General features: G+C 46.5%; 1 protein-coding gene across 1 annotated transcript; it reads left to right on the forward strand.

Annotated features, from left to right (window-relative positions):
* The first annotated feature begins 237 nt into the window (after positions 1–237).
* On the forward strand, positions 238–27,500 carry LOC144119103 (chymotrypsinogen A-like). Its single transcript, XM_077651818.1, has 6 exons — positions 238–363; positions 2,425–2,608; positions 14,385–14,514; positions 23,876–24,020; positions 25,291–25,424; positions 27,046–27,500. Exons 1-6 carry the CDS (start codon positions 309–311, stop codon positions 27,247–27,249), a joined length of 852 nt encoding a protein of 283 aa, XP_077507944.1. The 5' UTR covers positions 238–308; the 3' UTR covers positions 27,250–27,500.
* Positions 27,501–27,502: the final 2 nt, after the last annotated feature.

A 27,502-nucleotide genomic window follows, 5' to 3' on the forward strand; every position in this document is an offset into this window, starting at 1 on the left:
CATGAACAAAGATAATCTGGTTACTGTCCGAAACAGAACTTTTACTACTAAGGCGTCACCCTTGAGAATTTCAGAACTACAAACCGAGTCGACAACGAGAACAATATATCTGATGTCAACTTTGTATACCTTGCAGATATCATTTTTCTAATAATGGCTTTTGAGCACCATACCGCTTCTTAGCAGTAAGAGCCCACAATCAGAAACGAGATAAGATGTGCGGTGCTTGGAAAACCGCGAGGGCGTATATTGACGCCCGATTACACACGCGCCGGCTTTACGATAGCCAGTAACGAATCAGTCCAACCATGTGGCGCCTAGCACTGCCCGTACTTTGTATTCCTGCCTTGTGTCAGCTGCCCGGTGAGTGCTTGAATATTTCGTATCCCTCATGGTAATTTAACTTGTTTCATTTACAACACAGCTGATTTTCTTTTTATTAGTATTTTCCGAACCCGCATTCTTCTCTGGCGGAAAGTACGTGCATCAGAAGGCTGTAGACTGTGCGCGAGGAAAACAATATATATTTACGCCACGTATTGCACGTCTATAAAGTGCGAAATCAACTGATTCTTCTATGGAAATTTGAAGTTATGTCGTCTTTAAGTCCAGAGCACAGTACGTTTACAAATAGCAAAACCACAGACGTTGCCGGCAAAAGTGAAGATGGTAGAACTGATGCGGTGGTATGATAAAAAAAGAAATAAATATCAACCGTGGCCGCTTGTGAAGAAGATTAAGAACGAGACGAATTATCTCTCCGCTGGCGCTCACAGGTTTTGGAGAGTTTAGCTTAAGGTGGCGGGTTTGTGTCTGGGCACGGCTCCTGTTGAATTTTGGTTATGTCGAAATGCAGAAGACCCATTTAAAGAGGTTTCGCTGGGCTTTAACGAATAACGAGAAGAGGAAATTATGCAGGAATCCTCTAATGTCAACCCATTCATAAGCATCACGGCTCCCTTAACATTTTAAAATCCTGTAACCTGCCTGAGGAATGTTACTTCCAACTCGAGCGTTGTTTATTGACGAGCGTTCATAAAATATCTATATGAAAAGAGGCTGCACTCATGAGTGCTTTGGTGCAGAAAAAAGCTCTACCGAGAAAATTTGAGCTGTTGTTGCTTTGGAGCACAGGTGTTGTCCAGTTTGTTTTCTCCTTGTGGCCGCGTTCACGTTCCCCTTGTGCTCTTTTATTATCCAGATTAGCCTAGGCACAACCCGCTCGCGGATTAGCACCGATGCGCAAAAATCATCCAACATTCTTGGAGAAAGTTTATGAATATTGGGGAAACTGACAGCGTACCAATAGATAAATACTGAAAATAATGGTATATTCTGAAATGTAGTTAAACCTTCCTTTTGTAGTGTTTGCATCACTAGCATCGAGCAGTAAAGAATGCCACGGTAAACCATTGCGGAAAGCATTTGCCGACAGAAAAAGCATTATAGCAAAAAAATGCAACCATACTGACAGAATATACGCGTATATATTGATTATTATAGTCAAATATACAATATCTGAAAAGGTTGAGTTCCTAAACTCTTTCCCTTTCAAAAACGTTCTTGTGAAGAAATTTTGGTGTATAGAATTACAGCTACTATTCTCGACCCAACGTATTCACGACACCTGGATGAAAACTTGGCCATTGCGACAGCCTGAAGGACAAAACAAATTGAGATGACCAGGTGGGCCTTGCACTGGGGAGTCTGTAATATACCTTCACTTAATTCACGTGCAACGAATCTGAGCGCAATAGGTGATAAATATGACCTAATGCGTCGAAAATGATGCTTGTAATATCCACAGATTTGAGAGCTTCGAGTCCCCTGATTATTCCATACCATTGCAGAATTTTCCGCTCTCTTTCAAGAGTTCTGTACACAGTTTTTTTTTCAGCTAGATCAATTCCTATTGATCATCAAGGCCTTTCTTCTTGTCAAAGTTCAAATACTCGGCACGTGGCCTACAAGAATATAGACAATGAATAGTGAAAAAAGCAGTGGCCGCAGCCGAAATCGCCTAGCCGATTGACAAGACAATTTATGCACAGGAAAAGTTACAAAATTGTGACTCATTACCATTTCAAGGCATTATTCCGCCGAATAAAAAGTAACCCAACTGTTCATTCCTCCGCATAAAAAATAACCCAATTGTTCCTCAAGGCCTGGTAATTCAAGGAACGAAGGAGAATTGTTTTCCTCGCATAGAGGTGCTTCTTTTTGTTTTCCTCTGCAGCGAACCAGATATAATTGTTTATCGTCCGGTTCAACTGGCTACCAATATGGCCAGTTAGCTAAACATTGTTAGAGGGCTAAATACTACAACATAATCATCCCATAAGTTCTTCGACATCTCGCATGTCTATTCACTGCATGGTAGAGAGTTAATCGAATCATCGGTTGCATGTGGTTTTTTTTCTACAGAGGATTGCGGACGACCGTACGTCACACCGGATGTGTATGCGGAAGACAGAATAGTGGGTGGCCAGAAAGCACTGCCTGGGAGCTGGCCCTGGCAAGTAGCCATCCACAGGAGAGGAGGCAGGCACTACTGCGGCGGGGCACTCATCACCCGTCGACACGTGCTCACGGCGGCGCACTGTGTCTGGTACTTGTTAGTTTTTCTGTCAAGCATTACGTTCGCTATATATTTGATCCGAGATCAGTGTAGTACAAGGTGCCGTTTCCTGCTCGTGGCCTCATGATTCGTGCACGTGGGCGCAATCCGCACCGTCTTGCACGTTTCCTTGCCCTATCACTTCATTTTCAGCCTGCCCTGGCTATGTATTTTTCGGGAAAAAATATCAGCGTCACGATGCCACTTTTCTCCGGCAGTGTTCTTCCTACGAAGAGCGTGCTTGTGCCTCGTAGTTGTATACAGGCTGCCATCAATTAAATTCTCCGTATATGTAGGAATATTGCTCTCTCCTCTGAAAAATAATCTAAAATTTCTCGGCTAACCTTTTCTTTTATTTACGGTCCTTCAAATCTCTACTCTTCACTGGATCGTAATCTACTGCTGGGAAGAGAATTTTCTCGTGACAGTCACTTTCGAGATGGCGTTCATCATTTACAGGGGTCAGTGACACGCACTTTGGCTCACTACTAATCTGGGAGGTACGGCGTCCATTTTGCGTCAAGTGCATTGCTCCAGCGTCAGCTGAATTTGGAAACATACGGCGAAGCACTGGGATATCCTCGTGCATACCTGGTTCATATTTTAAGCCAGAAAGGGGACATGGCGCGCCATGTTGAGCCAAGAAAATAATAGCGATAACGAGAACGGCAAAGAGAAAGAAGGCGTGAGAGCAAGGCGAGAAGGATGACCAGAAACAGGTCCTTTTTGGATGCTGTGCTATCATGAAAGCAAAGAGCGGAAGCATCAACGAAGATTGATCGCGTGCCAGTTTCACAACTTGCTGCGAAATCTAGACGACCGCAAGGAGCAGTACTATGCGTGGGAAGTTTTTAGTGTTGCTGGTCGATGTGGTTGGCTACCGGTTGAACTTAGATATCGGACTGCGGGCTAGTGTAGAGGCGTGCTAGTGCACAGTAATGCGTCTGTCTCGGAGCTATGCGCTCGAAGTATGTGTTATTCTACGTCTTCAAAGGAGCAGCTGACGAAGACAGGGCTGCAGTCAAAAGCAATGATGAATGGCGGCGGTCGCTGTGGTGACTCACTGATGCCGTGCTGAGCTGTGGTTCGTAGATACGTCCACATTGGCTGCTAGACTTTGTGGGGTTTTTTGGGGAGAGATAAATACGTTCTCCCCACTTATTTGCGGCTGACACGGTTCTAAGCCGCCCGGACCCCACCCCGTGATCGCGTACGCTACCGAGCGCACGCCAACCACGGCGGGCCTTGCTCTGAGGGAACAAAGGAACGACACATTGGCTGTCACAAACAGGCATTTATTGCTAGAGCAACAATAAAGCCAGCTAGCAACAAGATACGCTAATGAATCGAGGTCGTCCGACTCACCAGCAGCAAGGTTCCGAGCGAATGTTCACCCGCACTAGGGCAAGGGATATACTCCGAGGCCGGACGGGACGAGATACTGGAGCCAGTTTTCCCGAGGCTTCCTCGCCCCGCTGGCGAAGAGCGGAGCCGCGAGCGACACGTCCGCTCGGGCCGACGATCCCAGCCGAACAGCCTTTTGCCCCCTCCTGCGTGCAAGCAGGCTCTTTAATGAAGAAACAGAGAATTTAGCCGGCGTTTCAATATCGCTGGCATGCTACTCTGCGTAGGGAGGGGAATTTGGGAGATAAAGACTGAAGGAGAGCAGCGTGGAAGAGGTGAAAAAAAAACGAAGATAAAATGCAGCCATGAAATGGGTACTAAGGATGCAGTGGCGAGTATTGATGTAACCTATGGAATGATGGAGTGCATAGTCCGACGAATGGGCTGACAAAGTTCACTGCAAGAAGAATGCATGAAAGTAACCTGCAAGGGAATTTAGAGCTTATCGAGATGTCCAATGTCTTTTAAATATGTCAAAAGAAAGTTCATTGCAAGTCTCTGTTGTCTGAAGCAGGCTAAGGGGCCTAAAACTTTGTCCATTGTTAGGGGCACTGGGCAGAGCTTCTGCATGCAATGTTCATAGTACGCACGCTCGTTAGCATACGCAGGGCACTCAAGCAGGATATGTTCCACAGTTTCTATCGAAGCACAGGCTTCGAAGCAGGCTCTCGCGCTGCGACGCTGGCGCCCTCTCTCATTAGTTAAGGTAACTAACAAGGGAACGTGCTCTTCCTCGAGGCAAGGCTGCTGCTGCACGGTGCAATGTGGGAAAGTCTACACAGGGGAATGCAGGGCAGATCCCCACAACTTTAGCGGGTGAGGATCGGCGGGTGAGTGCGTAACCGGAACGGAACGCTGACAGGACCATTACCTGACAAAAAGGGAAACAATTTCTTCTTCGGTTTCCGTATATTTCCTGAAGGTTAAGATGGCTGTACAGTGAGCACATAGAACGACAGACGACAGACAAGGTTCTGGCCTTGATGTCCGACTCAGTTGCTCAGAATACCGTTATTCAACATGCCTGATGGAACCTTAAACATAACTATAAAAATGCTCCTGCGCGGAACAACCTTCACAATTCTATTAGCAGCTCAATCTACGACGGGCTGAAGCTTGTCGCCTACAATTAGAATTAAAACGGGGCGGAATGGCGGTTAGACAAGACATGAGCTCGATAGATGTAGAGAGAGAGAGAATGAAAAGGAAACGCAGGGAGGTTAACCAGATGTGAGTCTCCGGTTTGCTACCCTACACTGGGGATGGGGGATAGGGGTTAGAAAGATGACAGAGAGGAAAACGCAAAAAAAGAACGTGCACACATGGAGACACACACACACAAGTCGTTCCAGTTAAAGTCTTTCACACAGGCCGGTAGATTGTGAGAAGCGCAAAAGCGCTTGCACGGCCTTCTGCGACGGTAGGTCCTTTCGATGTTGTAGAATTCTTTTTTCGGATAGCGGTTGGTCGTCCAGTTGGTCAAGTTCGTGGCTAAGGCATGCCCTCTGTGGACTGTACTGCGGGCAGGAGCACAATATATGGCCAATTGATTCTTCATGGCCGCAGTGGTCACAGGTTGGGGTGTCGGTCATCCCTATGTGGAAGGCATAGGCTTTAGTAAAGGCAACACCCAACCAAAGTCGATATCAAAGCGTGGCGTCTCTACGGCGAAGCTGTGATGGCGCTCGAAGACTTAATGTTGAATCAAGTGAGTACAGTCGCGTATTTCTTAAATGTGGCTCATTCCATTGCGACTCGGTGCACTGCCGAGCAAGTAGGCGGAGCTTCCGTGCCACGTCAGTTCTAGAAAGAAGAATTGGGACGTGGCGCTCATCAGTATGGGCTGAGCGGGCAACGTGATCCGCCCGTTCATTGCCGATAATCCCGCAGTGACTTGGAAGCCACTGGAACGTTATTTCATGGCCGGCATGGAAGTAAATTCGGCAGTGTTGAAATAAGGCAAAAGCAAGGAATAAGATATTGGACCCCAGCGGTGTCATATTTGATAGCGATCGAAGCTGAGCTGCAAGCTCCATTTGATTTTTCTTAGCGACGTATGTGCTCGATGGCCTTGGTAGAGACTAATTTTCGACCTGATCAGTGTAGCAGTGGCACTGACAATTCATGTTTAACAGTAGCTGGTTATTAACTCTCAAGTATCAGACTTTTTATAATATTCCGAAAATCGCGAGTACAGCCAACGAGGTCATGAAAAAATAGGAAAAATTTCCGACGAGATGTGTAGTCAGACCTTTACACACAAGAAAAACTTAACAATCAGCGAAATGAGAATACGTCAAGTGGGCAGTGGCTTCGCACCCACGCTACGGCTCCCCAACAACATACAAAATGCATAAATATTTCAGGAAAGAGCACAGGAATTGGTTTCAGTTTTGACAGTGTGCAAAATGAAGCTTCTTTTTATGTTAGGGTGATAAACAATGACCTGCCCTATCAGACAAAAGCGAGCACAAAAGTTCAGCCAAACAACCGCAGACAAGCACAGTCAGTCAGCGTTAGGAATGTCTCACAAGAACTGGCGTCACACGCAGATAAACCTTCACGCTGGTTGCTGATAGTGCTGCACCAACCCCGAAAAAATGAGGTCGCAAGACTGATAGAGCCAGCGAGTAGCTGCACTCTTGCCGCCAGGCGCGGCACAGCTGACGACTTCTGTGATGAAAAGGTCAAACCAACGTCAGCGCCAAAGTTAGCGCAATGTGACAACCAAGAAGCCTGCGTCAATCTGATATAATAAATGCCTTAATACATGTGATCATTTCACATGTGGTACTAGTAACAGCGATATCAAAAAACAGACTTAAGATCCAGCTGATAAAATTTATGTAGGCCAGAAAGCTCAAATAATGCAAACTGGAAGTATCTAGCGACGGGACACTCCTTACGGGACCGAAATGATAGATGAACACGGCAAAAGTTACAAGAAATCGCCATTTTACAGAGGCCCTTCTTGCTACTCGACACATTCCGACAGCTCATAAATGTTTCCAATCCACTGATGTGCAACGATGACATCGCGGTTAAAAATTTTATGCTATTTGGACTTTATGTTTAGCAATTGGTAGGAAGATATGACGGGTGTGCTGAAAACGGCGGCTTCGAAATTGCAGTTTAGTGGCAGAACTGCAGAGTTCTTTCGCTCATTAAAACTTGATGGGACCCGAATAGCCCTTATGCGAAATGCGCTGCCATCTACCGGCTGCTGCGCGCAGTCCGCCTTGCTGAAGGATAGCCTCCGAAATCGCAACCCGTATAAGTGCACGCTAGTCGCGCGCCCCCGAGTTTCTTCTTGCTCAAGACGTCCACATATTGTTCCATGTCTTGCTGTACACAGAAGAGGCACAAGGGCGCCGCCCAGGAAACGAGCTAAGGACACTTGATTCGAGCGAATTCCTATATTTCGACCGTGATCGCCGACATCCGGGACACAAATTTGCGGAACCGTCGAGAGCACCGCGCGGCTTATTTCTTTACCGCTACGTCACAAAAGAGGTTCGGAAGAAAACATTTTGTATACATCAAGCAAATAGCATACAAAGCTGTTTCTTTCACTGCGGGTCAGTGTAAAGTGCTGCAAATATCTGCCTCGCAAGGGGCAGTCATAATTCGTTGTATTGGTGCAGGCCTCGACTTGCCTCAATCACCGCTGCTACCGCTATCCGACGCAGCACTTTTCACGCGTGGTAACTTTTTGTCCTAATGTATGCTTTGCTTTAAACAAAGATAATGGCGGGAATATAGGCGAGTTAGCCTGAGCTCCCGTCCCACGAAGACTTTGAGCTATGCGACATCAATCATTTCAGTTCTCATATCATGTCTTAATGTCCGACCTCTCGTACACGTTGTGCATGGTAAAATCATGGGAAGGTGATTATTAGTAGAGCGTCGGCTTGCATTCAAGTAGCGGTTTCATCCTGCAACGCATTGGGAGCCGCGTCTGCTACCTGGCCGATGTGGCCACGCGAATTTGTCGCTCGGCTTGAGCCCCTTTCAACACTGCCCACAAAGGTGAGCAGTAGAGCAATCACCGAGTAGCTGTCACATAGAGAAAGGACATTGCAGGGTTTAATGCACATTATAGACAAAGCGTGGTCATTGTTTTTCGGTGGCGGCGGCCTGTGGCTCTGTGGTTCTGGTGCTGGGCCCGAAACACAAATGGTTCGATCCAAGCCACGGCGGTCGCATTTCGATGGAGGCGTAATGCTAGAGGGCCAGCAAACGTGAGCGTTAGGTTTGCTATCACTAGCCTACACGTCGTACAAACAACACAAAAACCACTACCACGGCCGCAGCTTCCTAAGCGAAAGGCCCGCTCACAAAATGAATCGAACAATGTAAAAGCGGACCCAAACTACACCTAAATTCGCACGACCTAAATTCGCACGAAAACTGTACTTGCCTCGTGCATTTCTTAGTCTTCAGCGTCGGCAGGCAGACATATCGCTACACGCAGAACTTGTAGCTGAGTTCCCGAACCGAATGTGTTTTGGGCGCGTAATTAGTCTCTGCAAAGTCACTTGGAAACCTAAGCAGCACGCATAGGCCAGATGACCACCCATCACTCATTTTTACAGCCTCAGATGCCAGGAAATAGGACTTTCCGGCGAGCACACGCCGTGCAAAAGCTATCGCAAGACGCGCGTCAAACCAGAACAGAGGAGGCACTGGCCACAGTCATCCTCCTCCAACAAGGCCACGTTCCACCGGCTTCGCTTTTCTCCGAGAGATGGTGGCAGTTTTGCATAAGGCCTATAGCGCGCTTTTAGTTAAATCTACCAAGAGCGCTGTGCAAGGAACACTTTACGCACGTTTACGCATATTGGTAATCGGCCGCTGTGGTCGGGATCGAACCCGCAAACGACGCGAGTTTGATACCGATCATGGCGGTCGAATTTCGATGAAGGCGAAATTATAGAGGCGCGTGTACTGTGCGATGTCAGTGCACGTTAAAGAACACCAGGCGGTCGAAATTTTTGGAGCCCTTCACTACGGCGTCCCTCATAGCCTAAGTCGCTTTGAGACGTTAAACCCCCCTAAACCCACATGTTGGTATTCCCATCTTCCTTCCTTCCCACTTTTATTCGAGTGCTTTAGAAATGGCAAAGGGGTCGCGGCGAAATAGCTTAATGTCCCGAAGCTGCACCCTACATTGAGAGGATAAGGTCTAAACAGAAAAACACTCAGATGGGAATAAATTGCGCCTTTATCTCAACCTATTTTATTTCCACTAGTGCACTCCAAAAAGGTGGTTTTAATTTACTCCATATATATGGAGTATTTTATCTACTCTCTTATACAAGGAAGGTATTTGCAGAACAAGGCAGTAAAATTTTTACTACCTATAGAAATGGAGTACAAAATTGGTGTCATGCTTACTCGGCTTCGTTCAGGCTCATTCTTATATCAGTCGCAGCGGTGATACGGGCAAGGAGATGCAGGAGAAGCCGGCGACCCAGCTTGGGGAACTGCACAGATCTAAAGGCGGAACCGCATGGCGCGATTTCAGGCGCGATTGACGCGCGGATGGTGGGACGCGCGCGTCATTTTGACGCGTGCCCAGTATGATCCGTCACGAAATCGCGCCGCCGCGTGCTCCTACACGCAGGAGAAAAAAACGCCTCGCGCGGCGCGTCCGGGGCGCGTCTGCCAATCAGATTTCAAGTAAGTCACGTGGTATTTGGTCACGTGGCATTTTTGGTTTTTGGTTTTGCCACTAGATGGCCCTACTCTCTGCGCATCTCGACGGAACCTCTTCGGCGCATTTTTTTTTCGCTCTGCAGAACCGGCGCGCACGTGAAAAACACGTGCTACTGTTTCGTGCGCGCATCGTGTTCATCGAAAATGGAGAAAGCAGTGTTCAACAAGGCCCTTATCACGGAAGTGGAGAGGCGTCGCGTCCTGTGGGATATACGCGACCGCCTCTTCTGCTCTGTAGTAAGCGCCCGACACTTCATTTTCTATGTCGAGTTGTAAACAAGCAGCGGCCTCTTGGCATGCAGAAAGTACATAGTCGCAGTTTCGCACACACTCTTCCTGCTTGAAATTAAGCTTGATAAATATACTTCGGAAAAAAAAATGTCGTTGTGTAATTACACTTAGATTATTTCTATTGCAGTGTTGTGTAAGTTTAAGGGCATATCACATATGCGGTAGCAGGGACAATTCATGTCGTTGGGAGTTACGTTGTCTGGCAACCCGGAAAACGCGCCGCGAAGGCGCCGCTTCCCTTTTTTCGTGCGGGTGCTCGCGCGTTGACGGCAACGCGGGCGTCCACCGCGCGTCGCGTTTTTCGCTCGCGGAAAACGCGCCATGCGGTTCCGCCTTAATGCGACCGCGCGTCACGCGTTCTTTTCGCCGCCTGCAAGCCCAACGGCGGCCTAGGCGGAGGAGGCAGAAGTTGTCTTCTTGTAATTTGCTAATGCTTTGCGAGATCAATTGGTACTTGTTCTCGTAAATAAACCGATGTAACAAAAGAATAAACAGTTCGTACCTGAAAAAATGAGTCTCAGGGTATATTTCGTTGTCAACCACCACGCTAGAGTGGACTAAAAGCCAGAGCAGATTAAGTTGGAAATGAGCACACCGCCGAACGTAATCTGTGTGGAACTGTCTGATTTCATGTTCTTGTCTCTAAAGCTTGGTTTCTTTATGTGATTGAGGAACAATGTGACCGCCTCAGCTCCATCAAAAGCTAGGTGTTGAAACTATGCTGTGTGACAGTTTCATATCGAGGTATCACACTACGGTCTGCTTCAGTGCACCGCGCTAAACACACCGAAGAAAGCTGTGCTGTGAGAATGAGGCCGAAGTGTGCGCTCTTACGAGGCAGCGACTCTAACAAAGGAACATCAGGTACGGCCGGAGCGCGCTGGATGCTTCAGAGGAGCAGTTCAATGTAGCTTACGGTGGAGGGAAACAGGGACAAGCCGACATCTGTATCGCGACAGGAGCCCGTAAAGCAGCAGAAGTGAGCAGTGATTCACTACGATCGACGTCAAGCGCCGCCATTATCTCACGACTGACCACCAGCAGACGAGACGCTAGACGAGGGACTCCATGTTCACCGTTCGGAAAAGAATGGCGGTTATCCTATACTGAGGCATCTGCGAAAAAAATCGTTGCACCAAACCTAAAAAATTGGCCGGTGATGGCTGCACCTTTCTATGGCCGCTTCCACCTTCTAGAAGCTCTATTTCTACTGAAACTGGCCCCTTCATGACTAACACTTTGTAATCTACCGATAGAGCCCAACTTCATTTTGTGACGGTGAGTAGGGAGCTTTTTTAAAATTGTCGCTTTTTTTAGAGCGAAAGCTCTACTTTATGATCAAAACAGAAACACCCGGGCGATCGCTGAGGCCTTGACCTTCACCTTGGTTAAAAAAAATAAATAAAACAAATATTACCGCCAATGCGATGTGATCCCGCGGTGGCGCGAACAGATCATGAGCTTAACTGGCCACTGCACGGGAGCACTATGCTATCGCTGCAGCCGATGTCGCGTTGCGTTAAACTGTAACACACTCTCGCGCAGTGCATTTTATATGGTCGTATTCATTAACTTCCGTCTGCGGCGCGAACAGAGACCAGATTATCCTTGATTAGAGCTTGAGCCTAATATCGTCGTCAAGCGCGCCGACTACCCATGGAGCAATGCAAAACCGTTCGCCAATCAAGCTAAACAGATACTTTCGCGCGCTTAACTGCGTTCAAACCCTAGAAATGTTTTTTTTAATTGCGTGCCACCTACTTGGCGTTTGTTACGGGGCGTGCCTCTAGTTTATAGAATAGCCACTACCGTGAAATTATCCACCATCTGTACGCAATTGCGACCTCAGGTTCATATCGCCTCCACTTATGCAGCTGAGATCCTTAGGCAACTGTACTGGAGTTGGCTAACATGAGAATCTATTCCACCTCTCTGTCACACTGTTGCAAACGGAACGTGTCCAACGGATGAGCCTAGTCAGTTTATCTATCTCTGCTAAAAGTTTAGACGTTCATAGATATTCCCAAATAATTGATTCTGTTCGCATTATGCGCTTAAGGTGTCAGTTCCAGAGCGCAATGAAATAATGCGACATTGACAACTGAAGTACCTTCTACTGCATCCGGGATGGACGTTCCCGGGCCGGTATCAATCCGCAACGCAGATAAAGCTTGACGTTGTGACGTGAATGCTCGCTCAACATTCTTATCGGCTTTATGACGATGCGTCAGTAGTACTTCGACCGTCTGTAGCAACTATCTGTACATTCCGTTATTCTCCTTGACTCCGTTTCATTCCAAGGCCAATAAATTAAAATTATGCGAATCAAAATAATAAAATATTTTCTCCACCGTTTCTTCTCATATATTGCACACTGCATTTTCTCTACCTCTACCTGTACATTTCAGAGCAATAGCTACCGGCTAGTTGGTGTCTCATTGAGAGCGAAGTTCTATGCAGGTGAAAGGGAGTTTAAAAATTCACAATGACTTAAACATTAAAAAGGAATTGACAGTGCATGTTGCGAACGTAGATTAAAAAATATAACCGGTTCTCAAGGTAAGCCGCCCACTAATTTTAACAGTATAGTTGGTTATTAAGGACAAGCTTTTAGCGGCGCAGCAATACCAATGTTTTCAGACGTCAAAAAATATGAGAACAGGTTATCTACTAAAATAATAAACTAAATACTAGTGGTTAAGTTTTATTAAAGCCATTAGTCACCTGACTACAATTGCGGTTTGTAGCCGGCTGTTAATAATAGCCATACCAGGTTTCGGAATTTTGAAAACGCGATTACCTTCGTTGCTGTGGCTGTAACAGTTTGGGCCATTTCTCACGCCATTCGAAAGCCGCGCACTTGCCAGAGTGCACAAATCGACATCAGTCATGTTCGACACTCCGTGACGCACGTAACATGGGACAAACTCTGCCCTGCCCGTTCTGCAGTGCTTCTCTCTGCTGGCTACTTCGCTACTCCAGCGCGGGCGGGATAGGCAATGCACGTTGTACGTAGGTCACGGAGTGTCGATGTTTGGTTGACGTCGCTCTGCGCCCTGTCGCAAACGAGCGCTTTTCGAATGGCGCGATAAATGGTCCAAATTAGTCTGGCCAGACTGGCGGGGGCAATCCCGTTTTCAAAAGTCTAAAACCTGATATGGCTCTTACTAACGGCAGGCTGCAAATATATAATTCTAATCAGGTGCCTACCGGTAATACTTCAAAATAAAAAAATGTACTGCTAGAAATTATTTAACATATTTTCCCTGTTCTTCATGTCTCCTAACAGTGGTATTTCAAGTCGTAAAAACGCAAAAGCTCCTCGACTTTGTTGACAGACATCAAAAACAAGCAAATATATATTTCAAACGAGGCCCTCATTATCCCTTTCTCGCTCTCTCTCTTTATATATATATATATATATATATATATATATATATATATATATATATATATATATATATATATATATATATATATATATATATATATATATATATATATTTAGGAAGCCAACAGTCACCGAAATCAAGGTGCATAGGGGAATGTTTCTTTTTTTTTTATTAATATCTAGGACCAGCCTTTTTCGAGTGGTCCTCCAGCCGAAACGACGTGAATTAAATTCTTTTATGTTTTCCAATTTTTGGTGATTCTGTATATATGTATATATATATTGTTTCTGCTGCTTTATAGGTAAATTTATTGAAGCGATAGGTTAATCTAAGTATTTTTATACCACCGATCAGCACTACACATTAAAAAAATAGACATTCCTCTATGCGCCTTGGTTTCGATGACTGTTGGCTCCCTTCGTAAGTATATATATATATATATATATATATATATATATATATATATATATATATATATATATATATATATATATATATATATATATATAGTGTTCAGTCTTGAGTAGTATGCTTTTAGATCGTTAGAAGAAGGCATCGTCTTATACGAGTCGACAATCTATTCCAAGCATTTATACTCGCTATTTCTAGTAATCGTCGCGCATCGATTGGTTATATTTGAGTGAATTGAAGTTTTGTGGAGCAACTCTTCTCTTTTAACGTCTAAAGTGTAAATTGAGAGGATTAGAAAGGGTGTTTCTACTACATCATATATTGAACTGTGTTTTATTATCGCGGAAATTTAAATGACAACATGTAAATATTTGTGAATCACGGCTCTGTAGAATCAGTTTAACTAAAAATAGTGACTACTCTTAAAAGCCCGTTTTTGTATCTTTATGATAGAGTTTAGATGTCTTATTGACGGTGCGGGCCTCTACGAAACAATAACGCCAATGAAAACTGCGAAACAGTCAAAATTTCCTGCCACTTTTTTCTTGCAGGAACCGGAAGTCCATCGACATACTTGTATACGTTGGATCGCATATGCGAATTTTAAGAAAAGGTGCCGAAAGATCGCTGGCCCTAGCAGAGATTTGCTGCCACCCAAAATACAGGAGAAAAGACCACTCTGTAAGTGTTCTTATATGTTCTGGGTTGCTAAAAATCAATTTTTGTTTCGGGTTTGGAAGAAGACGAAGACCTAGTGGGTGGATACGTGTCCGCTTTAAGCTCTGTGTTCTCGCTTTTTCGCCTGTTTTTTTCGCGTGTGGCGTGGGTCGGACAGTGCCCTCCGTGAGAACGAATGCCTACGACGCCCCTGCTGAGAAATTCCCGTCAAGGTGGGCACATTCTCAAGTGAAAAAATCCAACCGGAATCCTCAGGCGCCAGCTAGGCTTAGCTCGGCGCTGCCGAGCGAGGCCGCGCTACGCGTCTGCATGGATTCTGCGACGACAGCTACGCGAATGCCCGCTGTGTTGCCACCTGACGCAGCCTCCACGTACACGCAATCGTCAGCGCCTCCGGGCCTCTAGCCTGCGCCGTCTTCCGGTGCAAAGACTTTGGCCTGTGACATGGACTGCTCCACCGCCTCCGTGCCCGTGAAACGCCCTCAAGAAACTGTGCCCGTCGCGCCGGTTCAGTATTCCCACCAAGGGCCGTCATCAGCGTCATAGCGCCTGCCACCTCCACAGATTCCTCCCATGAGTCAAGCCTCTGTCACCCGCTGCGAACACGTACCGCGTTACGATCAAGCCTACATTGCGCTTTGACATGACTGCCATCCTTGCCCGGAATGTTCAAGCTACAATTGACCACGCTCTTGGCTCTTCGAACTATTGCGGGTTTTTCGTCCATCGTCCATCGAACACCATCACGGTAAACTTGCCATCCTTGATTGACGCGCAGAAAATGTGCGAAGTTACAAAGATCTCCCTGGATGACCGCAAACATGTCCCGGTGCAAATATATTTTGCATACGGTCCTGACACCCTCCGCTGCATGGTTTATCATGTCGACAGCACGAGCCCTTCTGAGGAGGTGCGCGTAAACATTCGCTGCTCAACTCACGTAGTACTGCAAGCACGGGCCATGGGGCGCCGTGGCTCATACCTGCTCATTCTGCAAGGCCCGTTGACTCTACCGAAGTATCTTACCTACTACGGTGCGATCATCAAACCACAGCCCTTCCGACCTCGTCGTATTTTTTGTTATCACTGCCACAAAGAAGGACATATGCAAAATACCTGCCCTAATCCTGAAGCTGTGGCCGACATGAATGAACCAACCAATGAACCAGCAGTTCCGTGTTATCTATGCAAATCACGGGACTATGACATTCGCTCCCCCGCTTGTCCAAAGAAGAAGCAAGCGAAGAGGTTTCACAAGTCTCCTGCAAAAGTGAATGTTCCTACAAGTAATCGCATTGCAGCTCTCGCATGTGACGACAACGACTTATCTGATCTTCCTTCATCTGATCCCGCTGCTCGCCGTTCGTCTTCTCACCAGCGCTCATATGCACAAGCGGCTCACCTTCCCGGATCAAATGGTGCACCAAAACGACCAATGCATCCATCACATGCGGATACCACAGACGAAGACACAGCTTTACACAACGCCATCGCGAAGGCTCGCCGCCGACTAGACGAACTCACCCAGCGCCGGAAACAGCGTCGTTCTCACTCCTCTCGAAGAATTCTAATGACTTGGGAGCAATCATCAGAGGAATCAGCTCGAGCAAGCACTGGGCCACAATCAGGTGCCGACCACCTGTTACCTGTGACTACCTCGACAGTGGATAAGATATTAGCGCTCATGCAACAGGTGACATCCCTCATCGTAGAAGCTCTTCGGCCTCGTCATGGATAGCGCATCATCTATGGTGGTGCAGTGTAACTGTAAAGGATTCGCTAAGAAGGCCTCTGAAGTGAACATCCGCCTGCGCGGCGGAAAGCTGAAGGCAAGGGCAAGAGCATAACTCAGTTCCACGCTTTTCAGGTTTTTCCGCATATCATTCTTCCTCTATCCCTGATCGCCGTTGCATCGCCTCCTCCCTCAGCCCAAGTAAATCTGCTATTCATATTCACAGTTCAGTTCCGCATACAGCGCTCGGCCTTTCACGGTGGTGCAACACACGTCAAGAGGTTGTCGCCCTTCTCGTTAAACGTGCAGGCAAACCACTTATTTTAGTTTCATTTTATGGTCGTCCTGGCTCCCCATCTCCCAATCTGGTATGGGTTCGTTTTCTACGTTCTACCCACTCGGGTATCCCTATCCTAGTTGGTGTTGACTTCCACTGCGCACACACTTCGTGGGGTTACCCATTGGGTTCCTCAAGGGGCGCACACATCCAAGGGAGCTTTTCAGATCATTCCTCTTAACATTTAAACCACCCAAACACTTATACCCGCCCACGAGGTGGCCCGTATTCACCTGATTTGACTTGGTGGTTAGGCCCCGGTAACCCTCGTTGGGCTGTGGATTCTGATATTTGGGGTAGTGATCACAGCCCTATTTTTATCTACCTCACGCCTACGCGTCTACAGAAAATACGCTGCAGCGTACGCATAACATCATGGGACTCTACGCGCAGATAATTATTTATCTACATTCAACCCTGCTTCAGCACTGTCTACTCTCTCTGCTGTTCTCGCGACTCACACTATTACCACTACTTTAAATGAAGACGACCCAAACCCGGACATACACCTCCAGAAACTGTGGGCTCTTCGTCGCCAGACGGATCTTTACACTACTCGTCACCCCGATGACCCTTCGGCTCTTCCTACTCTTCACCGCGCTACCGCATGGGCGCGGCGCTATGCAAAGCGGCTAGGCAGGCAACGCTGGGCTGCATGGTGTGCCCGCCTGTCCTCTACGCAGTGCAATCGACATCTTTGGAGAGTGTGTCACGCCATGGAGCGCCCTTCTCAGGTTGCAGATTACACAGAGAGCATTCGCCTCTCGCTAAATGCGGATGAGGACACATTTGCACAACAGCGGCCCGTCAATTTTTTTCAGAACCATGACTGCACCGCTACGTCTCCACCTGACTTATCGGTTACAGAGCCCTCCGATGGGATTACTTCTGACCACACCATAGCAGAGCTGCTGGCCCCCATTGAACGCCTGAAAACGACCACTACTCGCGGGCACGACGAAATACCTAACTCCTTATTGCGTAACGTGGAAGGGACGGTTTTGCAAACCCTACTTGATACTTTTAACGAAGTGTGGCATTCTGGCTTCATGCCGGGAGACTGGAAGCATTCTATTGTGGTTACAATACCCAAGTCAGATCAGCCTCCAGTGTCTCTCTCGGCCCTTTATTCGTCGCATTTCCCTTACGCCTACAATCTGCAAGCTTTATGAAAACATTCTCACCGCATGCCTGTGATGGTGGCTGGAATCCCATGATTGTTACCGAGATTCCCAAATTGGTTTCCGCCCACAAATTGGAACAGAGGACGGCCTGGTTACTATGGCTACTGACGTGCTTGACCACTCTCCGCAGAGTCACCTTGTACGAACCGTGATCACTACAGACATAACAAAGGCATATGATAACATACTTCACTCAGCCATTCTTGCCATCCCTTCAAACTCTTGGTCTCCCTCACCGGTTCCTCCTCTCCATTCACGTCATTTTAGCCAATCGAACCTTCAGCGTGCGTATCCACGGGAAGCCCTTTGGTAACTTAACTTTTAATAGAGGAGCGCCCCAGGGCTCCGTTCTCGCCCCCAACATTAATTAATGTGGCTTTTATTCCTCTTCTTCTAGCCATAGAAACCATCCGTTCTATCCTTGTGCATGCGTATGCCGATAATATAACCCTGTGGTGCTGTCATTCAGATGAGTCTATCCATCAGTCGGTCTTTCAGCACGTGCTGGATGTATTGACATCTCGCGTCCCGTGCCTGGGTCTAACACTCTCTCCTAATAAATCATGTTTCATTCGCATTAGAAATAAAGGCGGCTTACGGAAAGCTCCCCCTTTAAATTTTACGATACATAATTCTCCGATTCCACAGGTAGGAACTGGTCGCATTCTTGGTCTTCTCCTCCATACATCTGGGACTGGCACCCCGTGGCCGACAGCCACCCTTAAATCGGATCACGCTACTCTAGGTCTGAATCGTCGCAGAGCTATGCGCTCTGGTGGCGCATGTGCTCATACGGCCCCCCAGTTTGTGCGCTCTGTCCTTCAGCCACGGATAATATATCAGGCACAATTTCAACGTCTCACCTGCAGACAGTAGGACTGTCTTGAACCTATCAATCGTGAGGCTATGCTCGCCATAACATATCTGCCTCGCTTAACACCCATACCTGTGCTACAGGAGTTCGCCCAACTTAATACACTCAGTGAAATCATCGACCAACGGGTGGCAAATAGAGCTCGAAAACAGTCTCTCAATCTTCATCGTTTGAAGACACTTCCAATGTGGTCCTATTGCCAGCTCACTGACAATCGCCCCACTGTTTCTCCGTCGGTATCAGCAGCGTATCTGCCTGAAGGGTGCATATTATACACGAATCCATCTCATTCTGCAGAGAGGGGAGTTACTGCTGTGTATAGTCCATCTCATCCGCATCTCAACTCTCGCGCGACGTATACCGCGGATACGTGCACTCCCATGGCATTGGGAACTTCAAGCCATTTATAATGCCATTGCTTCCTTTCCGCTCGTTCCAACATTCAATACAGTTCATATTTACACCGGCTCCCGCGCCGCCCTTAAACAGCTTAAGGCTGTTCGACGCACATTCCAGATTTCACAATCAATTCATATGCTCTGCGCAAAGTATTCATGTCCTGTGCACATAAACTGGATTCGCGGCCATGCTCAGGATCCACATAATATTCATGTGGATAATGTGTCTCATCTTCACACATCAGATGACCCGCCACCTTCCCCTCTTCCCCCAGGTTCGTTCCTGTCCCACGTTTCCGATTCCGAAGTTCTGCGCCAGCGAACACGCGCTCTAATTCCTCCGTTATCGCACCCTCTCCCCCGCAGTCTTACTCGGCAGGAAGAGGTATCCGTGCGCCGGATTCGGATTCGGGATTCCGGCTCTGACACCATCTGTCCGTCATCGGTGGCGTGCCAAAGATCTGCCAGCGCCTGAGAGGTGGCCTCACTTAGCGCTGCACCGGACATTTGTGATGTGCGGCACTTGTTGTGGACGTGCCCAGCGACGGCTCCTATAAGAAAACGGCTTCTCAGGGAGGTTGGCCTGTGGTGGAACCACGAACGTGACTATGTGAAGTGGACTATGGACAATCGTTTCATCAGCAACCTCTGCGACTACCTCAACGCAACGGGTCTTCACTCCTTCTTTCAACTTTCAACCTTGCGCGTTCCTTCCCCTTTCTTCAACTTATCCTTCATGGTGCACTTTTCGATTAAAAGTGTTTCTGCTAAAAGGTCTCATTTTTCTTCTTTAGCGCTTGCCTATTTGTAGGGGTGACCAAAACCGACAACGCACTCCCTCACCAGAGCAGGATTTGGCCACCCTGGTGTAGTACTTGGCCACAACCTTCTATGATCAAACCAATTAACCCTCGGCCCTCAGTCCCCAGCGGCTGCAGAGCAACTGACCACGGCGGCGGTCAGACCTGTGACGCAGCGGAGGGTGCTAAGAATCTCTGGCTCCGGACAGGCCGCCATTGGAATCTGAACCTGGCAACGTTTAACGCTAGAACTTTAGCTAGTGAGGCTAGCCTAGCAGTGCTGTTTGAGGAGCTAGCGGGAATTAAATGGGATGTCATAGGGCTTAGCGAAGTTAGGAGGACAGGTGAGGCGTATACAGTACTAAAGGACGGACACATACTGTGCTATCGCGGGTTAGAGGATAGACGAGAACTAGGTGTGGGTTTCCTCATTAATAAGGATATTGCTGGCAACGTAGAGGAGTTCTACAGTATTAACGAGAGGGTAGCAGCCATAGTAATTAGGCTGAATAGGAGGTACAAGCTGAAAGTGGTGCAGGCCTACGCACCCACATCCAGCCATGATGACCAGACCGTTGAAAGCTTCTATGAGGACGTAGAATCAGCAATGAATAGAGTAAAATCGCAGTACACTGTACTGATGGGCGACTTCAATGCGAAGGTGGGCAAGAAGCAGGCTGACGACCACGCGGTAGGTGACTATGGGATAGACTCTAGAAATAGCAGGGGAGAGTTATTAGTCGAATTCGCGGATAGAAATAATTTACGGATCATGAATACCTTCTTCCACAAACGAGAAAACAGGAAATGGACCTGGAAGAGCCCCAATGGTGAGATTAAAAATGAAATCGACTTCATACTATGCGCTAAACCTGGCATCATTCAGGATGTGGCCGTCCTCGGAAGGGTGCGTTGCAGCGACCATAGAATGGTAAGGTCTAGAATTAGGTTAGACTTGAAGAGGGAACGGAAGAAGCTAGCGAAGAAGAAGACCATTAACGAGTTAGCCGTAAGAGGGAAAGCACAGGAGTTTAGGATAGCGCTGCAAAACAGATATTCGGCTTTAACTGAGGAAGATGATCTTGATGTTAATTCAATGCACGATAATCTGACATCAATAATTACGGAGTGCGCAGTAGAAGTAGGTGGCAGGACAGTTCGAAAAGATACCGGGAAGCTATCTCAGGTGACGAAAGACCTGATTAAGAAGCGCCAAAACATGAAGGCATCTAGCACTACCGATAGAATAGAACTAACGGAGCTATCAAAGTTAATAAATAAGCGCAAGGTAGCCGACATAAGGAAGTTTAATATGGAGAGAATCGAGCATGCTATAAAGACCGGAGGTAGCCTAAAAACAGTGAAGAGGAAACTAGGCATAGGTAAAAACCAGATGTATGCATTAAGAGACAAGCAGGGCAATGTCATTAGCAATATGGATAAGATAGTTAACGTAGCCGAAGAGTTCTATACAGACCTGTACAGTAGCCAATGTAATCAGAGCGCTAAAGAGAAAGACAGCAGTGCACAGCAATGCGTCATCCCGCCAGTAACGAAAGATGAAGTAAAGAAAGCCTTAGAAGCAATGAAAAGGGGAAAAGCAGCTGGGGAGGATCAGGTAACAGCAGATCTGTTGAAGGATGGAGGGGACATCGTGCTAAAAAAACTAGCCACCCTGTATACGCAATGCCTTATGACCTCGACTGTACCAGAAGCTTGGAAGAATGCAAACATTATCTTAATTCATAAGACGGGAGACGCCAAGGACTTGAAAAATTACAGGCCGATCAGCTTACTATCCGTTGCCTACAAAGTACTTACTATGGTAATCGCTAATAGAGTCAGGGCAACGTTAGACTTTAATCAACCAAATGATCAGGCAGGCTTTCGTAAAGGATATTCCACAATAGATCATATTCACGCTATCAATCAGGTGATAGAGAAATGCGCAGAATATAACCAACCTCTATATATAGCTTTCATTGATTACGAGAAAGCATTCGACTCAGTGGAAACCTCAGCAGTCATACAGGCATTGCGTAATCAGGGGGTAGAAGAGCCTTATGTCAAAATACTGGAAGATATATATAGCAACTGCACAGCTACTATAGTCCTCCATAAAGTCAGCAATAAAATTCCAATAAGAAAGGGCGTCAGGCAAGGAGACACGATCTCGCCAATGCTGTTCACCGCATGTTTGCAGGAGGTATTTCGAGGCCTGAATTGGGAACAGTTGGGAATAAGAATAAATGGAGAATACCTAAATAATCTGCGATTTGCTGATGACATTGCCTTGCTGAGTCACACAGGAGGTGAACTGCAAATCATGATCAACGAGTTAGACAGGCAGAGCAGATCGATGGGTCTAAAAATTAACATGCAGAAAACCAAGATAATGTTCAACAGCCTAGCAAGGGAACAACAGTTCACAATTGGCAGCGAGAGCCTAGAATTTGTGCCGGAATACGTCTACTTAGGGCAGGTAGTGACAGCTGATCCTGATCATGAGAGCGAGATAACTAGAAGGATAAGAATGGGGTGGAGCGCATATGGCAAATTCTCGCAGATCATGAGTGGCAGTTTACCAATTTCCCTCAAGAGGAAAGTGTACAACAGCATGATCTTACCGGTACTCACCTACGGGGCAGAAACGTGGAGGCTAACGAAAAGAGTTCAGCTTAAGTTAAGGACAACGCAGAGAGCCATGGAAAGAAAAATGATAGGTGTAACTTTAAGAGATCGGAAGCGGGCAGAGTGGGTGAGGGAACAAACACGGGTTAATGACATCCTAGTCGAAATCAAGAGAAAGAAATGGGCTTGGGCAGGGCATGTAATGCGAAGGCAGGATAACCGCTGGTCCTTAAGGGTAACGGAGTGGGTTCCAAGAGAAAGTAAGCGTAGCAGGGGGCGGCAGAACGTTAGGTGGGCGGATGAGATTAAGAAGTTTGCAGGCAAAGGGTGGATGCAGCTGGCAAAGGATAGGGTTAATTGGAGAGACATGGGAGAGGCCTTTGCCCTGCAGTGGGTGTAGTAAGGCTGATGATGATGATGATGATGATGATGATGATGATGATGATTTGTAGGGGCGTGGTAGATTCTGCAAAAAAAAAGCGTACAAAACCTAGGTCATAATCGCCCGTTGATTCTGAAAAAATTATTTTCGAATGCTTATTGCCCAACTACAATTTCTAGCAATCTCTACCGAAATGTAGGGCTTTAAATGTGAATTTGTCAGTTCTCCCGTTTTCTACTAAATCAGCGCTGAAGCGCGCAGGCAACTAGAATTTAAATGTACAACGTACATACTACTCCGCCGTGACCTCGCAAAATCGCATGACCGTACTTGGTGCGCAGCCCGAAAGACACGTTTCTTTCTGTGGTCACAGTCACAGCTCCTTTCTTATGTCCTCATGACGTAATATGGGGGGGTGGGGGAGGCGGGGGAAGTGGGCAGGGGAAGAAGTCGCTTGCACCGGCGCTCAGACTGTAGTAGTAGTCATTGTCTGCCGTATAATACTCGTACAACGCTGCTAGCGATGGCCGGCAATCTTCCGTGAGCTGGCCGATCCCTCAGAACCGCGACTTCCGGAAGAACAGAGCTCAAGTTTAGAGAAGCCGGATTAATAAATGCGGTGCGTCTATTCACCGTTTTGTATTTATTATGTTATTACATCATTTTTTTCCTCCGACCGCCAAAAGGATGTCCTAAAATATCTTTGGTAGCCTCGCTGGAAATGCCTACCTGTAAAATAGATCTTATGATCGACAAATAGGTGCTCAAGGGCGCCATTAGCGCTTCTTAAGGAAGCTGCTTTGGAGAGAATTGGCCATGTCGCACAAAATCAGCGTGCACAAAAATTCTGCAATGCTGTGGAGAACAAACGCGACACGTTTCTAAAAAGCTTGCTTAGAAGCTCTCCTCTCGAAGATTTCGCATCGCTCCACACCATCGATCATCACAATCTCCATCGAACTTCCCTTGAAGAATTCAGAGATTGGTAGACATTTTTTCAGATTACTCACGTGTCTTTGTTCACAGGAAAACCGGACTGAAATCGCCATTTTGACGCTGCGTGAAGACGTCAACTTTTCTGAGACAGTTCTACCTGTGTGCCTGCCAAGCTTCAAAGAAATCTTGCCCGTGGGCTCGACTGTCTTTATAACTGGCTGGGGACGGATGGCCAGTAAGTTTTTTTGCGTTATAAACAGAGCGTTATTGAGTTTGCGTTATTTTAGTGTCCCCAGCCAAGAAACACAGTCGTCCTGGCAGATTCATGTTGCCAAAACGCTAAAGTAGTGCAATTATTTTACTTTGCTCGTGCAACGTGCTACTTGTCCTTAGAATCAATACAATAACTCTGAAAAAAAAGACAAAAATTTTTTGCAAGCTGTGAAACCGTTGGTAGTTTAACTGAAATGAGAGTGAAGCTAAGTTGGCGCACCTAAAACTTAGTATTTACATTTACAACTTGTTGGAGTAAAATTATTGGCCTCTATGTGATACTCCACACTTTAAACACTCTCGGTCTACTGTCGAAATAATGTCTTACCGGGAGTTGTCAAAAACACTGTTCCTATCTGCAGCAGCCATATTTGAGATGAGGAGCAGTTTGCACAGCCATGTTTATGTGTCTTTTTGAATGTTCTTGCTCAGAAGGCAATATCTTTCAATGCATGCCACGGAACATATAAATTGTAAAAATCTGTCCAATGGGAGCTGTAGTGATTCGGTGTAGAATGTTGGAGGCAGAGCGATTCAGTACTTGGAAAGAAAATAAAAAAAGGTGATAACGCAGTAGTAGCCTATAAGCAAGAGAGCTAAGAGTACAAAAAGTATAAAGAAGATGTGAAGTATTAGAAGTATAGAAGTATAAGAAGAGCTCAAAGCTGGCTGCTCGCTTCTTATTATGTAGTTGCTACCTCACCGTGGCATAAATCATATTACCTATTCCACCGGGCCTGGATGCCGTTTATCCCTTAGCGCTGAAATTCCCAAAAGGTGTATGCTGCACATCTAATGTTTCGTTCACAATCGCACGGCTGCCGTATTAGCTCTCTTAATGGCACAAATGCTTACGTGGCAAAGTATCGAGCTGAGCGTTACTTCGTGGCTTTCTTCATTCGCGTATAAAGATTAGTTTCCTGCCTTTATTTTAAAGAGGTGCTGCCGGAATTTCGTTTCCTGGGAGATGTAAAGGTGTTAATGCCGGATAAAAGTGTTTTTCCCTCTTTCTGCTGGTTCATTTTTCCCATGAAAGTTGTTTTAAGTACAAAATACGTGCTTTTCTTTGTTTGGAGGAACAAGGGTTTCATAATAAACCTACATTACATACCTTGTCGCCTCTTCTATGACTGTGAGGGGACAGGTAAGTGATAAGAATCTCATCTAATAAAAGAACATTATAGGAGGCTAGAGTTTTTGCGTCGACAACACTGATTAAAGGTTGTTTACAGATGGCCGCAAGTCCAACTGGTTAAAACAGGCAGCCATAACTGTCCTGGATCCCGAGGCCTGTGAAAATATCACTGGAGTTCCGGTGTGTCCGGACGTCTTCTGCGGAGGCCACGCACACGGCTCTTCCTGCTACGTGAGTGCACGCTGACTGAAGAGCCTCAGAGGTTCCAACCCGTTTTATCATGTGGTTCTGTAGCCTCCGCGTTCATAGCTCGGCATATTAAAAAGAAATAAACGAAACAGGTTATTTTATATGTAAAGCGCAATTCATTTCGTGGAGTTGCTCTTGAGGAAGTGTCAGAATAAATGCCTTCCCAGGTGTAACAAGTCATGCAAAAATATCCATAGCTGCAGAACAGGTAGCATATTTTGGGCAACAGATTGGACAGGTATCAAAGTGACTTCTCTGACCTGTGGAACGCAAAAAATCTGGAAAGTGAAAGAACGATTTCCTGGTTCCTTGCATCTATAGGAAGGAAAGCCTCGAAATATTCCTAATACAGTACTTCTAGAGGTAGAACGTACTGCGCGACTCTGGTTCTCTGCTTCGACGCTAATGTGAAAACGCTGCCTCGTAGATTGAAGTAAAAACCAATCGCAGCTGTTTGCACCGGTCATTTCCCTATGGACATCGAAGGAAGAAACGCTATTTCTGTGTTTGACGTGGTAAAAAATACCAGAGCCGTTTGTTCCGTGTGAGCAATGCTGTGCGATGTCAGTGCACGTTAAAGATCGCCAGGTGGTCGAAATTATTGCGGAGACCTCCACTACGGCACCTCTTCTTCCTTTCTTCTTTCACTCCCTCCTTTATCCCTTCCCTTACGGCGCGGTTCAGGTGTCCAACGATATATGAGACAGATACTGCGTCATTTCCTTTCCCCAAAAAACCAATTTATTATTATTAACTTTCTTCATTTTAGAGCACTGATTCCTGTTTATTCAAATTGGCATTATTTATTGTCTGTATTAACGCCATAGCGCTAAGGCTCCTGTGTTGCAGAATAGCCCGCGTCGTCGGCAGCGTCGCTGGCCGTGAGCAAAAATACATAAAAAATCCCGAGAGAAGCTTCCTAGGTAGAAAAAGCGCCATGTAGGTCACGTGACCTGGTGACGTCATCGCCACCTGCCAACGGATATTGAGCAAACTACTTCTCGTGGCGAATGGCAGCCTGAATTTAAATTAATTATTGATCGAGAAAGGTTTTTCTGGAAGAGCAGTCTGGATCACTGAAGTCCCACCGGTGGCAGCACCTACCATCGCAGGTACGTGGTGCGTCACTTAGCCGCTGCACCACTGTGACAGGAGTTGTAGGCGGACTTCAATGGGTTTATGAATGTAATGACCAGTTAGGCATATATTGGCATTAGCGCGTAATACCCTTAAGGCCAAGCTTAAGTGTACTCTTGTGTTTTTTATTTATTCCTAATGTCTATGAAATTTTTTCGGCAGGCTGACTGAACTCTGACATAACTGGTACCTTTTCAGAGTTCGCTCTAGCACACAAACGTCTGTGGCCTCATGATATATAAAAAAACTGTACCCCTCTTTCTGCGAACATACCACGCATCACTTGCACTGTGTCTTTGTGAGGCTGCCTGAGAAACGTCGTTATCGCTCTGCGGCTGCATATATTAACAGTAAACATACTGCCTATGATCGTAATTTCCTACTTTGCGTGACTTAATTGCCGAAGACATTAAAAGGCTGATTCGGTTAAAACGGAAACGATTAACTGCGGCCATTCGTTTTACAGGGAGACAGTGGTGGACCTGTGGTACACAAATTCAACGGAACCTGGACGATTCACGGGGTAATATCCGGCGGCCCGAACGTTTGTGGCGACGACACAGAACCGCTATATTTCACGAAAATTTCTCACTACGTCAAGGACTTCATATTGCCATTTGTTACCTCTGACAACAGGCCTCGTGCTCTCTGTGCACCTACACAGGCGTAAATAGGAACCCATATTTTCTGCCGATCAAGCATTTTTTCTTGCTGCTGTAGCGGCTCTGTTTGGTTACATTCTTCATGCTTCATTGCCTACAACCTCCGGATTCTTCCCGTCCTGTTCACATTGCCACTGGGCGCATGAGCATAAAAGCTCTAGGCTTAAGTCCGTTGTCAGCAACTGCATGAACGTTCTTGTTTATCCCGCAGACTATCGCCTGTGCATCCTTGAATTTCATCGTCAACAATAAAAGATATCA

Source organism: Amblyomma americanum, chromosome 2 (assembly GCF_052857255.1).
Source record: "Amblyomma americanum isolate KBUSLIRL-KWMA chromosome 2, ASM5285725v1, whole genome shotgun sequence".
NCBI lineage: Eukaryota > Metazoa > Arthropoda > Arachnida > Ixodida > Ixodidae > Amblyomma > Amblyomma americanum.